Source organism: Empidonax traillii, unplaced genomic scaffold (assembly GCF_003031625.1).
Source record: "Empidonax traillii isolate 1590-97213 ecotype Southwest subspecies unplaced genomic scaffold, ASM303162v1 scaffold454:size726355, whole genome shotgun sequence".
Taxonomy (NCBI): Eukaryota; Metazoa; Chordata; class Aves; order Passeriformes; family Tyrannidae; genus Empidonax; species Empidonax traillii.
Window position 1 is genome coordinate 137,879 of NW_020955647.1, and position 13,335 is coordinate 151,213.

Genomic DNA, 13,335 nt, shown 5'->3' on the forward strand with positions numbered 1-13,335 from the left:
AGCAGCAGCGTCACTTCCCTGAGGAAGCTGTTCCTTTAACACTCGTCCCTCTCACCTGCGCTGGAGCAGCCCCGGAGCTGTAACGGGATTATGATCATGTGAGGAAAAGGAGACAGGGCTGCAGGAAAGGGAGAGGCAGCGGTGAAAGCACATCCTGCCCGGGCTGTCACTGCCGGCTGCCTTAACAACCCCCGGCACCGGAGCTGTGCGTTGATATTTAGCAAAGCAAGATTGCTCTCGGGCACAACTTGCTTGGCACGGGCTGCGTGTGCCGCTGAGCTGCCATGCTGCTGCTTTACACCTCTCTGGTCTCTTCCCTAGAATCCATCTACCGCCGCGGCGCCCGGCGATGGAGGAAGCTGTACCGAGTGAATGGGCATTTGTTCCAAGCCAAGCGCTTTAACAGAGTGAGTGCTGTGAGGGGCCCTGGCTTTGCTGGGGCGGGGGGGCCGGGCTGGGCCGCGTTCCTGTGACACTCCGGGCTGAGCCCCCAGGGGACAGCCAGCCGTGTTCCTGTGACACTCCGGGCTGGGCCACGTTATTGGGGGTCACACCAAGCAGCGAGACTCGGAAGGGGTTGGATCTGGGGTGGGGTTCCTGCGGGATCAGTGGGAAGGATTTGGGTTTGAAGCCTCAGGAAGGCTGTGACTGTTCAGAGCGGTGCATCCCTGGGGCAGCCTGTCCCCTCTCCCCTCCGTGTGTGTGACTTGGACTGCTCCTTAGCATAATCTTCTGCCTTCAGGACTCTCTGTCATTCTTAAGTCACAGCTCTCGGTGTGGGCTGTAACGGTTTGGAATCTGGGGTAGTGCATCATCTGAGAGTTAAAGATCTGTTTGTTGAGCTAAAACACAGCTGCCTTTGGAGAGTCTGGCTTGAGCCCCATCAGCCAGTGAATGTGGCTTTAACGCTGAGACACCTCCTTCACTCAGCCCATTATGCCCGAGCGTTGCAGCATATATACAAATGTGGTGTGCACTTTGGGGAGTTCCACTAAAAACTGAGTGCTGTGAGGGCACTTAACTCTTTCATTCAGCAGTCATTTTTTTAAAAATTGAAATTAGCTTTTTTTCCTAATGTTCCCCATCTCAAAACTGCACTGAAAGCAGGAAAAGCCCCTTAAAACTCAGTACCTTATCACCAGATGCATGAAAAGTCTAAGTCACGTATCTGAATTGTCACATCCATTTGTATAATGTGCTGTGGCAACTCACTTTAATTTATAGTATGAAAAGATGCTTGTGTTTGTTTGCTACATAGTTCAGACACATTCCTTTGAAACACTGTGAATGCATACCTGCCACATTAATAATGCAAAATGTTATAGACAGTGATGTTTTAATGGAAATTAGGCCAATAGTGAATGTACACAGTGGAGATCTTGATACCTTGTTAGGATGCTCGAGTGTCACAATCCTACCCGAGACTGCTTTGACATCTGCATGGAAATGACATCATACAAATGACATCAGACAAAGCCAGAACGTTCAGTAAGAATAGGCTGCATTTAGCTGAGTTGTGAGGCTGAGGTGTAACCTTCAGTCATTGGGGAAACCCTGGCTGTTCAGAAATTATTGTTACTGAACACTGCCAGGTGACTGGGAGGGGTTCTTGTGCTGGATAACTCCCCTGCAGAGGGATTGGGAACTGAGCTGATGGTGTCCCCTGTCCTTGCAGAGAGCGTACTGTGGCCAGTGCAGTGAAAGGATATGGGGGCTCGGAAGGCAAGGCTACAAGTGTATCAACTGCAAGCTGTTGGTCCATAAACGTTGTCACATCCTTGTCCCACTGACCTGCAAGAGGCATATGGTGAGTGTGCAGCCTGCACAGAGCTGAGGGGTTCACCCTGGCCCGTGCTGGGGAGGCGTGTCCTGAGGAATCATCCTGGCTGTCCATTTGTGACCCTTGGCAGCGTTTGGGTTCCTCAGGTGTCTGTGGAGGACGAGCCTTGGGATTGAGAGCAGAGACAAAGCGAGCAAAGGAAACTCACCCTGTGACTCGAGTGTGCTCAGCCTTGAACTTGACTTCTCCGTGAGACATCTCGTATTTGACAGATAGGTGGAGTTGTCACTGACAACCTCAGCAGTTGTTCCCTGTGGGAATGTTTGAAGAGCCAAGGCACTGGTGTGGATTTTGCAGTGCTGGTTGCAGAAGGGCTTGGTGCCTTCCTGGTCTTGCCCTCTGTTTCTCCAGTCCTGCTCTCATGTATTCCAGTGGCAATGTAAGGCTTTAAACAGCTGTATCCCTGAATTTTGGCCCTTTCCCATAGTCATCCCCAGTGTTTCACTGGTGGTTGTGTGGTTTTCTAACTCAAGACTTAAACCAGTATTTTTCTTTAGTGGTACTGCCTGTGACTTGCCTTGGCATTCCTAATTCTTTGCCAAATAATTTATGCCTGTTGCTGTCCCTCCTGGAATAGTCCCACGTGTCTCATGAATGGGACCAGTGTCCACATGCAGTGTAGAACTGTCTGCTGCTGTGATCTTTCCCAATTTATGCAATGCCCTTGCATAATGAGTAACAATTCATGTTTCTGTTAAGCAGGAAAGGAATGTGCCACTGCTCTAAATGCAGTCTGCAACGTCATGCTCAGGTGTTTACTTCGTCGTAGTTCCCTGTGAAACGCAAGTCTTAAATAGAAAAAAAAGTTTGAATTAGCAGTAAAATAGACCCCTCTTTCTTTCAGAAGACAGCCAGGCATGTGTTGCAGTTGCAGAGAATGGCTGATGGAGCGTTAAGTGTTTGCAGGCTGGTGTTATCAGGCAGTACAGAATGGTGACACTCAGAAATGCTCAGGTTCAGCAGCACTTCCCACACAGCCCAGTTTCATTCTGGAAAGGGGCAGGTGTGAGGTTGCCACTGGGCTGCAGCTGAAAGGCAAGCCATGGTCACTTCAGGGGTTGCCTAACCCGTGTGGTTGTGTCTCCTGTGCCACTCTGCTCCCAAGGATTCGGTGATGCCTGCCCAGGAACCGCGCATAGGAGAGAAGAACGACGAGGTCGATCTCCCTTCGGAAGACACTGATGGCAGTGAGTACCTGGCTGCTCTGCACTTCCTCTTCCCCATGACAGGGAGAAGGCTGCTAACTCATCTGTTTATCAGTCTCTGAGGTTATTTCTGAGGGAGGCCTTTGTAACCAGCCTTGGTTTCTTTTCCAGTTCCCTACATTCCCTCCAGCCGGAAGCACGACACCATTAAAGATGACTCTGAGGTATGGTTTTACAACAGCTTTGTAAATCATATTTACCTTCCCCTAATCATTTAACTTTTTATAAAAAAGCTGATTATTTGTCCTGGGTTTTTTCTGCTACCTTTTGAAAAAGTCTGAGGCTTTTTTCTGAATTTTTATTGTTTTTTTTTTTTTCAGATTTCTTCTATATTTAGCTTTTGTCACCCCAGTCGTGATCCAAGACAGTTTTTTTTTTTCTTTCTCCCTTTCATTTGTGCTGGAATAACAGTGATTTAGCAGAGGGTTTGACTTTATTGGCCCTTGCTCCAAATGGTGGCTCTGACATTGCCTGGTGTGCTGTCCCTAATGGATGTGCACCCTCTGTCACCCTCGGGCTGTTGGTTCAGTCTGATGATACATTAACTAACCAGCCTTCTGAGAGGGTTCACAGAAATAATACCCAATAATTTATAGGCAGCTCCTGTGGAAATACAAGTAGAAAAACATACACTTGAACTCATTTTTTTTTCAGCTCTTTTGTAGAAGGGCTGACACAATCTCTGCACATCAAGAATGTCTGAAACATCCTAATATGCTTCATTTCTAAAGGGCTTTGAGACATTCCTTTTAAAAGGGTCTGATATTCCCCTCTGAGCAAGGCTGCACCTTTTCCCTTTCCTACAATGCCTGTCACTACCACTCCTGTCACCCTTGAGTAGTTGTGCTCTTGGGTGACTGCCTTGTTTCCAGTCCTGTGTCTTTAGATGTTATCTCAGATTCAGAGATGGAAGGGTATAAATGAAATCACATCAGAGAGCTGTGGCTGCTGCCCTGGCTGCTGCTCAGGCTGGCTGTGGATGTCGAGGCTGCTCTTTGCTCACCTGCCCCGGGTTCTGCTGCTCTGATTGTCCCACCTGGCTTTTGAGCTGCCCAGAAACCATCTCAGGTATCCTGCAGGGAGGAACTGGCACTGTGGGAGCCTTGCCTAGAGCCTTGCAGCTTAGAGCAATCTCTGCTAAGAGCAGTCAATCCCAGCTCAGGATCCTTTATATAAATGCTTGCCGTGGCTGCACAGAGTGCTGATCTGTCTCCAAGTACAGTAGTGTGAGGTCAGATAAAAATAGACCCCCAAAGTGTGTCAGAGCCGTGGATGGATGGGTAAAACTGGCATGTCCCGAGAACCTGCTGCACTCGTCTGGGTCAGCTGCTCCATCTGCAGCCCCACGTTCCCACAGCTAATTCCAGCCAGCAGGCAGGATGAGAAAGTTTATCTTTTTTTTTTTTTTTTTTTTTTTTTTTTTTTTTTTTTTTTTTTTTTTTTTTTTTTTTTTTTTTTTTTTTAAATAATGGATTTAAAAATAACATTCCTGGAAGTGTAATATTTCCTGCAAATTCTCACACTTGAGAAATTGAGATCTGCTTCCATATGTTCCCAGGCACCTGTTAGAAATCTTCATTTTCAGTAAAACTGTGGAGAACTGAACACAGAAACTGAACCCAGGGCAGGTATATTCATTAGCAAATGAGTGTTCCCTTATCATCTTGGGTTTGGAGAGCATTTATTCATTTGTGCTGGGTACCTGGCAGAATGGAACATGCTCTTCACTGAGAACAAAGGAAAATTCGACATGGCTCGAGGTTCGAGGATCCCAATCAAAGCCCATTTCTCGAGGCATTGCCTTCTGCTTCCCAGGAGGGAATGTGGAAATCCTTCATGGGATGAACTAATGCCCTGAAAAACCAGTAACTGTTAGTAAGAGCAAAGCCAACAGAAACCAAACACTTCTGAAAAAAAAGTGTTGTAATCAGCATTCAGATCTGTGTCCAGGGCCAAGCAACCTCAGCAGATTCTGCCCAGAGCTTTAATAGTTACTTGCTCTGGAAATGTTCTCTGTTTCCAGCATCTGTTTCTTTTTATACAGGATATCAAACCGGTCATTGATGGAATGGATGGAATTAAGATTTCTCAGGGGCTCGGACTCCAGGACTTTGATTTAATCCGAGTTATCGGCCGTGGAAGTTACGCCAAAGTTCTCCTGGTTCGGTTAAAAAAGAACGATCAGATCTACGCTATGAAAGTGGTGAAAAAGGAACTGGTCCATGATGATGAGGTAAAAGCCTGTGTCAATTGCGTTCTGTTAGATGTTATAAAAGCTTGTAACAGGAAACATTCAGCTGAGCAAGCAGCTCATGGCTCAGACTTTCCTGTCAGAGTTTTCCTGACTTTGGAACTCATTTGTCTCCAACTGTCTGCAGGAAGCACCAGGGGGGAATCTGAGAGAGATCTCCCTTCTTTTAATAACAGTTAACAATTATTAATGGTCTTGGTAGCACTTATGTATTAAATATTCCAACCTGGACATCCTAATCTGTAAGTGGTGAGATAAATGGGGAATCTGTGCGCTTAATTTGGAAAGAAAACAAAGATGTTTTCAGGAGGCAAAAGCATTGTCTATATGTCAGGAAAGGAGCTGAAAGTGTGTTCCTACAGGCCTGCTGGTGGAGCTTGTGTGCAAGAGGCACATACCCTGGGTGTTTTCTCATGAGTTCACAAGTGCTGCTGCCATTGGAGGTCTCCGTTTTGTGTTTGCTACAGAAATGGCCTTGTTTCTCAATTCTTTCCAAATTCCTCTTAACATTTTTTTTTAATACAAGATCTCAAATGCGTAAGTTTGGGGGGGAAACACAAAACCTCAACAACCCCTTCATCATTTTCCTATAATATTCACATTTTTTTAAAAGGAGGATGCTCAGGGAAAAAAGCCTCAAACACCGTTTAAGTACTGTTTGTGTTGGTAGTTTCAATCAGTAGCTCTGGTTGTCGTGTTTGTCGTTATTCCAGAGGCTGGGATCAGTTCTGAAATCCTCTGGCTTGCTCATGTGTTTGATGTTTGCCTCTAAGAACAAAGATGAGAGTGCTGGGTGGTTTCTTCAGGTTTCCAAGAAGGCAGAAGCTGAACTGCTGTTCCAGGGTTAGGCAGCAGCTTCTGAGAACCAGAGGTGGATGAGAAAAGGCTTTCTTGAACAGTGGCTCTTATAATTACACAGAAGATTGAGCTAATTGGCTTTTCTCTTCCCTGAGATAGGCTGCATAATGAAATTCTGGGCACTGATAGGAAATTCGCTGAATTCTGGGAGTGCCTGAGAATATTGCGAGTAATGGGAGTTTCACCTTGCGAGTGCTTCATGGGGAAAGGAAATCAATTACACAGCAAGGATCAGCAGCTCTCAATTGGCTTGTGCTTTCCAGGGAATGGTTGACAGTGCAGACAAGTGAGACAGAGGCAAATCAAATACCTGGGCTTGTGCTGGAAAAGTTTCTGCGCTGAATTTTGCACTGGTACAGCACCGATGCAGGAGCACACAGGTGCACTGATTAATTAATGCCCTGGGCTTAATTTAAAGGGAAGCTCATTCAGGAACCCCAGAAAGAAGTGGACGTATTTATTGCCTTATTCAAAGTAGGACTTGTGGCTCTCGTTTGGATCCGTTTTTACCCTTCCAAGGTGTTGTATCTTCTGGAGTGTCTGAACACGTGATCAGTGCGTTGCAGAGGAGTGAATTTCTACTGCTAAAACTCTCTGGAGGGTTTAAATTGTGGATGGTTACATGGAATAATGCTCAGTGCTTCCTTATCAGGCATCTGAGTTTGCAGCACATGCAGACTGGGGTAGGTTTTTATGATGTGGTTTTGCACTGGGTATTCAGGACTTTCCCTGGTGAGGGATTAAAGGTATCTGGGATGCTTTTAATGATTTTTGGCTGGACCAACTAAGCAGGTTTTGGTAGTTTCATTGAATTGAATTTGAATTTCAGATGAGAAGATGGAGTCCAGTTTATTTGAAGCTCTTAAAAACTGCAGATTCTCAGTGCTGGTGTTACTGGTATGAGCTGCTTCAGCAGCTTTGGGGTCGCTTATCTGAGAACTGAATTCATTTCCATGCAGCATGATGAGCAGTGTATCAAATATTGCAGATGTCTGATATTTGTAAGGGCTTCAGTTCTGTGCAGAGCTTTCTCAGATGGTTCAGAAACCTCTCAGTGTGGAAGGGAATGCCAATGTTCAATAAGGTCCTCCAGGCTTCAGGGGGTGTTGTCTCTTCAGAACATGCGGCAGTGCTGGTGTGTGTGAGGCACCACAGCTGCTCAGTGTTTGCTGGGAATGCCCACAGTGCTCATCCAGCAGGAGTTCTGATTGTTCCATTACTCTATTTCAGGATATTGATTGGGTACAGACAGAGAAACACGTGTTTGAACAGGCCTCCAGTAACCCCTTCCTGGTTGGTTTGCATTCCTGCTTTCAGACCACCAGTCGGTAAGAACCACCTGGAACTCTCTTTGTGCTGAAGCGCTGCTCCCAGGCAGGCTCCTGCCAGCCACAGCAGGGTGTGGGGAGGGAGCAGAGCTGGGGGGAGGCCCTGCCCAGCCAGGCCAGCTCCTGGGGGGCAGTTTGGTGTGGCGTGGGCACAGCGTGGTGGGGCAGGGCTGAAGGCAGAGCAGGAGCTGTCCAGTAACAGTGCTGAGACTGCTGAGGGGGGGCCAAGTGAGTTCTCTGAGTCGGTGGAGAGTGCCCTTGGAACCCATTAACTGTGTTATATACTTTCAGATTGTTTCTTGTCATAGAGTATGTAAATGGGGGAGACCTCATGTTCCACATGCAACGGCAAAGGAAGCTCCCTGAGGAACATGCAAGGTATTTCCTGACCCACGTGGAGTGCTTGTGGTGCTTTCGTGTTTGTTCAGTTAACAAAATTTATTCCATAAAAAAAAAAAAATGCAAGCTTGATTCTCAAGTTTAGAATGTCCTGCCCTGGGAAGAAATGTTAATTGTGTTTTTTGAAGGGTTTTTTGAAATAGAGCAGGCACTTAAGTAGCAACAGTTATTCCTATTTACTCCTCTTTATTGCTTCATATTTAGGTAATGCCTCTTTGATCTGCTGATAGAAAGTGCAACTATTCTACTTAATTTGGTCTTATGTTAAATTAATGCAGTGTTGGTAGGAGATGAAAAAAACCATTTTGCACTGCCCTGCACTACACAAAGTCTCACTTTATAAGCTGAACACAGATCTCCCATCTCATACTTGAAATATTCAGCAAAAGATAAAAGATAAGAGCAAATATTTTCTCAATTAGCAGAATAAAAAAGTAATCTCTCACATTTAATTTAGGGAATGGTCTTATAAGAGATCAGTGTCCTTATGAATAAACATGGCTTGGATTTGTTACACTGTTGAAGGATAAAAGTTGACTGTAAATGATGTTTGTAAGAACAGACATTTTAATTTGCACCAGCTTTTGTACCACCTTCATTCTAACAGGAATTTTCTCCTTTTTAATTTCAGGTTTTATGCTGCTGAAATTTGTATAGCTCTGAACTTCCTCCACGAGAGGGGCATCATCTACAGAGATCTCAAACTGGACAATGTTCTCTTAGATGCAGAGGGCCACATCAAATTAACAGACTATGGCATGTGCAAGGTGGGGTTTGCCTGGGGTTTCGTTGTCCCTCAGCTGTAGATCTCTGCTGGTGGTGATGAGTCAAGTGTTGCATCCATTTGGAAAAGGATTTCCACCCTGTTCAGCTGATTTTTTTAAAATGTCTCTGTAAATAGTGAGCAAATGTTGTTGCACACGTGTTGTGACTCAGTTTAAACCAACTGCTTTGCTCAGATGAGCTGTGGAGTCATAACCAGTTGTGATGCTCTGTGTTTATTTTGTGAAAGGAGCCTCTTTAGACTCCCTCATGACTTGGCTTTTTAAGTCTAATGAAGGGAAATTCCCAGTAAAGGAGGTCAGCTTTTAATTTCTGAACTGATTTCTGCGTGTAGGAAGGTTTGGGCCCTGGTGACACTACAAGCACTTTCTGTGGGACACCAAATTACATCGCACCAGAGATCCTCAGAGGAGAAGAGTATGGTAAGTTCAGACTGCACAGTTACCACAACTCGAGTTGTGGGTTTCAAATACAACCGGTTTTAGATTTCTACATTTCTGTGCTGTTATAAATGGAGATCCCACAGGTTACATTTGTCATCCCAGCTCAGAAAACTCCAACTCACCCAGTGACAGTGTAAATGTAGTGTGCTGACGGTGGAGGTGATGGAGATGATGGTGTGTGTTGTGTGCAGGGTTCTGGGTGTGCTGATGGTGTGTTTGTTGTGTGCAGGGTTCAGGGTGCAGTGCTGGCTCTGGGTGTGCTGATGGTGTGGTTGTTGTGTGCAGGTTTCTGGGTGTGCTGATGGTGTGGTTGTTGTGTGCAGGGTTCAGGGTGCAGTGCTGGCTCTGGGTGTGCTGATGGTGTGTTTGTTGTGTGCAGGGTTCAGCGTGGACTGGTGGGCGCTGGGCGTGCTGATGTTCGAGATGATGGCGGGAAGGTCCCCGTTCGACATCATCACTGACAATCCAGACATGAACACTGAAGATTACCTCTTCCAAGGTACAGCCCCTGGGGGTTTTTTGGTTGTTCTGGGGGAGAGAGGAGGACAGTCAATCAGCACTTTGCATGGGGCACTGGGCTCTCCTGTCCCATCGTTACCCCCCCTGCTGCTCTGGGGATTGAGCAGCTGCCCAGTCCTTGACAGGCACAGCCTTTTCCACACCCATTCTGCAGGTCTGTAACAATCTGTCATGGGCTGTCATTCATACCACATTACCTGCTGTTTAAAAACACCCTTTCCTAGATACTGGGGACACTGAAAGTTTTATTTCCTGTTTAAACAGGAGCAAAAGATAATGAAGTTAACAAGTCTCTTAGGAAATCTTGAAATGTCAGTCTAACAGTGCCTTGAATTACTGCAGCTCTCTTTGTTTGCATTGTTTTAAATAATTACTTTATCTTCCCATTTTCCATGATAAGTGTTTGTACTGAAGTCATGGTCCGTGGCACAGACCAATGTTGCTGTTTTTTAACCTGTAACAGTTATTCTTGAGAAGCCAATCCGGATTCCAAGGTTTCTTTCTGTCAAGGCTTCCCACGTGTTAAAAGGATTTTTAAACAAGGTAAATAACATTCTCTTATTTTTAGCATCTGAGAGCTGGAAGTCAGAGCTTCCTGTTGAAAGCGATACAGTTAAGAAGTTAATCTGCTTACCCTTAGGAAAATCTGTAAAACCTCGGTATCCTCCACGTTAAAAACCCCATTTCTTACTTGCAAATTTACTGAGGGAATTCCACAGCACGGACTTGATTTAAAAGCCTGCTCGTAGTTGGGAAAAAGATAACTGTGGGTTTGCTTATAAACTCTTTTCTGTAATACTTATTGCTCATTTAATTAAGCTGCTTGAAATCTGTAGAATCATTAATGGAGAGAAGGATATGAATTATGCATTACTAAATAAATCTCTGATTTTGAGAATTTGTAAAGTATCATTTAAAAATTAATTTTCCAAGTAACTTTTATTTAAAAAAAAAAAAAAAGAGAGAGAGAGAGAATGCCGTGCTGGCCGTGGTGTGTTCACCCCAGCAGCAGCTTGCACAGCCCTGGCTGGGTGGTGGGTGGTGGGTGCTGGGAGGGTGCAGGGCAGTGGCCTGCAGGGTGTAACACATTCCATGTCCCCCCAGGATCCCAAAGAAAGGCTGGGCTGTCAGCCCCAGACAGGCTTTGCTGACATCAAGTCCCACACGTTCTTCCGCAGCATCGACTGGGATCTGGTGAGAGCCACTGCTGGTGTTGGGGTGTGCTGGGCTGTGCTCTGCTGTCCTGCTTTCCCTGGGGGTGGAGAGCCAGGCCTCCCTTCCTCACCCCCATGGAAACAGCTTTGTTCCACCACCAGAAACCTGCCCTGGCTTCCCAGCTCTGAGGATGGCTATGGCTTGGGGGGGTATCACTTCTGAAATGTGAGTTTGGGATGACATGAAAGCGTTGGTGGAACCATTTATTCCCTGGGTGCAGATAGTGCAAAAAGCCAGCCCTTTGGAATGCTGTCCCAGCACCTCGTTGCTCCTGGGGATCAGAAACCTCCTCTGCCTTGCCAGGGAGGTTTGTGGGTGATGAACAAAACCCACAGGCCGGGTCAGCTCTCAGGAAAGCAGCTGAGGTTCAACCCTTCAGATATGTGAAGTGTCTGTGATCTGTCTGGGGGACATGAAAACAAAAAGACCGAGTTTGCCAATTCCATCACACCTAAAATCAGGGTCACTCAGGGTTTAGGAACCTGAGCAGGTGTGAGCAGCATCAGTCCCTCTGTTCAGGAAGTGGCCTGTGAGCACTGGGGTTGTTTATGAAGGGTCTCTCTTGCTCTCAGGTTTTCTTTGGTACTGCTGGTGTGAGGGAGGTTCCTGGATCCTGGGGGAGTAGATGACTTGCATTTCAGTGGGTTTGCAAGCATAAAATTGTTATTCAAATTGTTGGGGTTTTTTTAATCTGCTGCTACTTGGTAATTGTGTTCCTTCTGTCTTCAGCATGGAAAGCATCCCAGAAATGACATCCTGATGTTTGTTGGCACTTGGGCAATAGAACTGCTCGGTCAGGAGCACTCCCCTATCAGCACTGTGTTTTTAATACCCAGCTGACAGTTGAAAAGCAGGGATGCAGTATTCCCAGGGGCCTGGGGAGCACAGGAAGGGGCAGCAGGGATGCAATGACACGAGAGGTTCAGGGCAGGGTTTTTTAAAAAACCAGGAAATATTGAGGTGATCTGTTTTGTGATATGGTTAGGAGAGTGCTGCTCGGGAGGATCAACACGTCAGATAAATTTAAAGCTAAATCTCAAATAAGTGTTGGGAAATACATTCAGGAGAAAATGGAAAAAATATTTGGAAAGCTTTTTTAGTTCTTAGAATCTTGTACTCACCCCCTCCATTTCAAAGGAAAATTTTGACTTAAAAGCTTTTCCAGCTCTTTTCAAGTTGAGGCAGAAGGAAAGGAGTCCAATGCTGACTAAAAACTCCTTCTGTGCAGCTTGAGCTACATGGAAAAATAAATACAGGGAAAGGGAACACGCAGAGCAGGAACATTTCTCCTGGTTTACTCACCAGAGCTGTGTGTGGAGCTCCTCAGTGTGCTCAGGATGGCTCAGGTTGTTGAGTGCAATGCTGGGTGCAGCCTGGCAGCTTAGGAGAGAGCTGCAGGGGTTGGATTGTTGGGGGTCGTGCTGTCAGACACACAGCTGAGCTGTGCTGGGGCTGTTGGATTGTTGGGGGCTGTGCTGTCAGACACACAGCTGAGCTGTGCTGGGCCTGTTGGATTGTTGGGGGCTGTGCTGGGGTCCATTACCTGGCGTTTGCCCCACGTGACGTGGCATTCTGACACTCCTCTGGCACTTGGGGCAGTGGGTTTGGTGTCCCATTCCACGTCCTGATCTGTGCTCTCCTGTCTCTGTGTCAGCTGGAGAAGAAGCAGACGACCCCTCCGTTCCAGCCGCAGATCACGGACGATTACGGCTTGGACAACTTCGACACGCAGTTCACCAGCGAGCCCGTGCAGCTCACCCCGGACGATGAGTACGTGCTGCTTCCCCCCCTGCCTGCACACTGACCACTCAGTGACCACTCAGTGACCACTCAGTGACCACTCAGTGACCACTCAGTGACCACTCAGTGACCACTCAGTGTGTCAGGCACTGCAGAGGGGCTGTGCTGGCTCAGGGCACAGCTGTGTCACTGTAAATTTGTCTGCATCACTTACACTGCTCCGGCGAACTAAACCCCTGCTTCCTTTGTTTTTCAGAGATATCATAAAGCGAATAGATCAGTCAGAATTTGAAGGATTTGAATATATTAATCCATTGTTGCTGTCAACAGAAGAAACAGTATGAAGGGCTGAGCTGGCTGGGGACAGTGGGACTGCCATTAATTTATCCTTAACTCCAGTATATGCATGCGAGGCTGGGACTGCTCACTCGGGGTGGAGACCAATGATCTGAAAACAAATCTGCTGCTGCAAATCAAAGAAGAGAGTAACGCTTTTGGTGGGTGTCCTCTGCCACTTAGTGATTCCTGAGTTCTGGGCACTGACACAACTGGCTTCATTGATGAAGGAATTTGCATTTTGTGCCTGTTTCATGAAGGATTCAAGCGTTCATTGCATCCCTGCAAAAGGAGATCACGAGAAACTCTGAGATCCACACACCTTCTACAAACACTTGATGCAATGAGCTCCCAGTTGAAGAGTATTCCAGTGTAACATCCTGAAGAATAAAGTATATTACGGTGGTGTTGAAGCTTA

The 13,335-nt window shown here is 46.4% G+C and overlaps 1 protein-coding gene across 4 annotated transcripts in view; it reads left to right on the top strand.

Moving 5' to 3' along the window:
• Positions 1-13,335, top strand: part of PRKCZ (protein kinase C zeta) — a 29,326-nt gene extending 15,991 nt beyond the window's left edge. For all 4 annotated transcript variants that reach the window (XM_027895263.1, XM_027895264.1, XM_027895266.1 and 1 more), the window contains 14 exons: positions 322-407; positions 1,676-1,807; positions 2,946-3,027; positions 3,157-3,209; positions 5,090-5,278; positions 7,385-7,482; positions 7,774-7,860; positions 8,513-8,648; positions 8,999-9,086; positions 9,487-9,606; positions 10,090-10,169; positions 10,731-10,820; positions 12,496-12,611; positions 12,838-13,335. In XM_027895263.1, the coding sequence (XP_027751064.1) occupies positions 322-407; positions 1,676-1,807; positions 2,946-3,027; positions 3,157-3,209; positions 5,090-5,278; positions 7,385-7,482; positions 7,774-7,860; positions 8,513-8,648; positions 8,999-9,086; positions 9,487-9,606; positions 10,090-10,169; positions 10,731-10,820; positions 12,496-12,611; positions 12,838-12,925 (1,445 nt within the window). In that variant the 3' untranslated portion in view covers positions 12,926-13,335. The remainder of the gene's footprint in view (positions 1-321; positions 408-1,675; positions 1,808-2,945; positions 3,028-3,156; positions 3,210-5,089; positions 5,279-7,384; positions 7,483-7,773; positions 7,861-8,512; positions 8,649-8,998; positions 9,087-9,486; positions 9,607-10,089; positions 10,170-10,730; positions 10,821-12,495; positions 12,612-12,837) is intronic.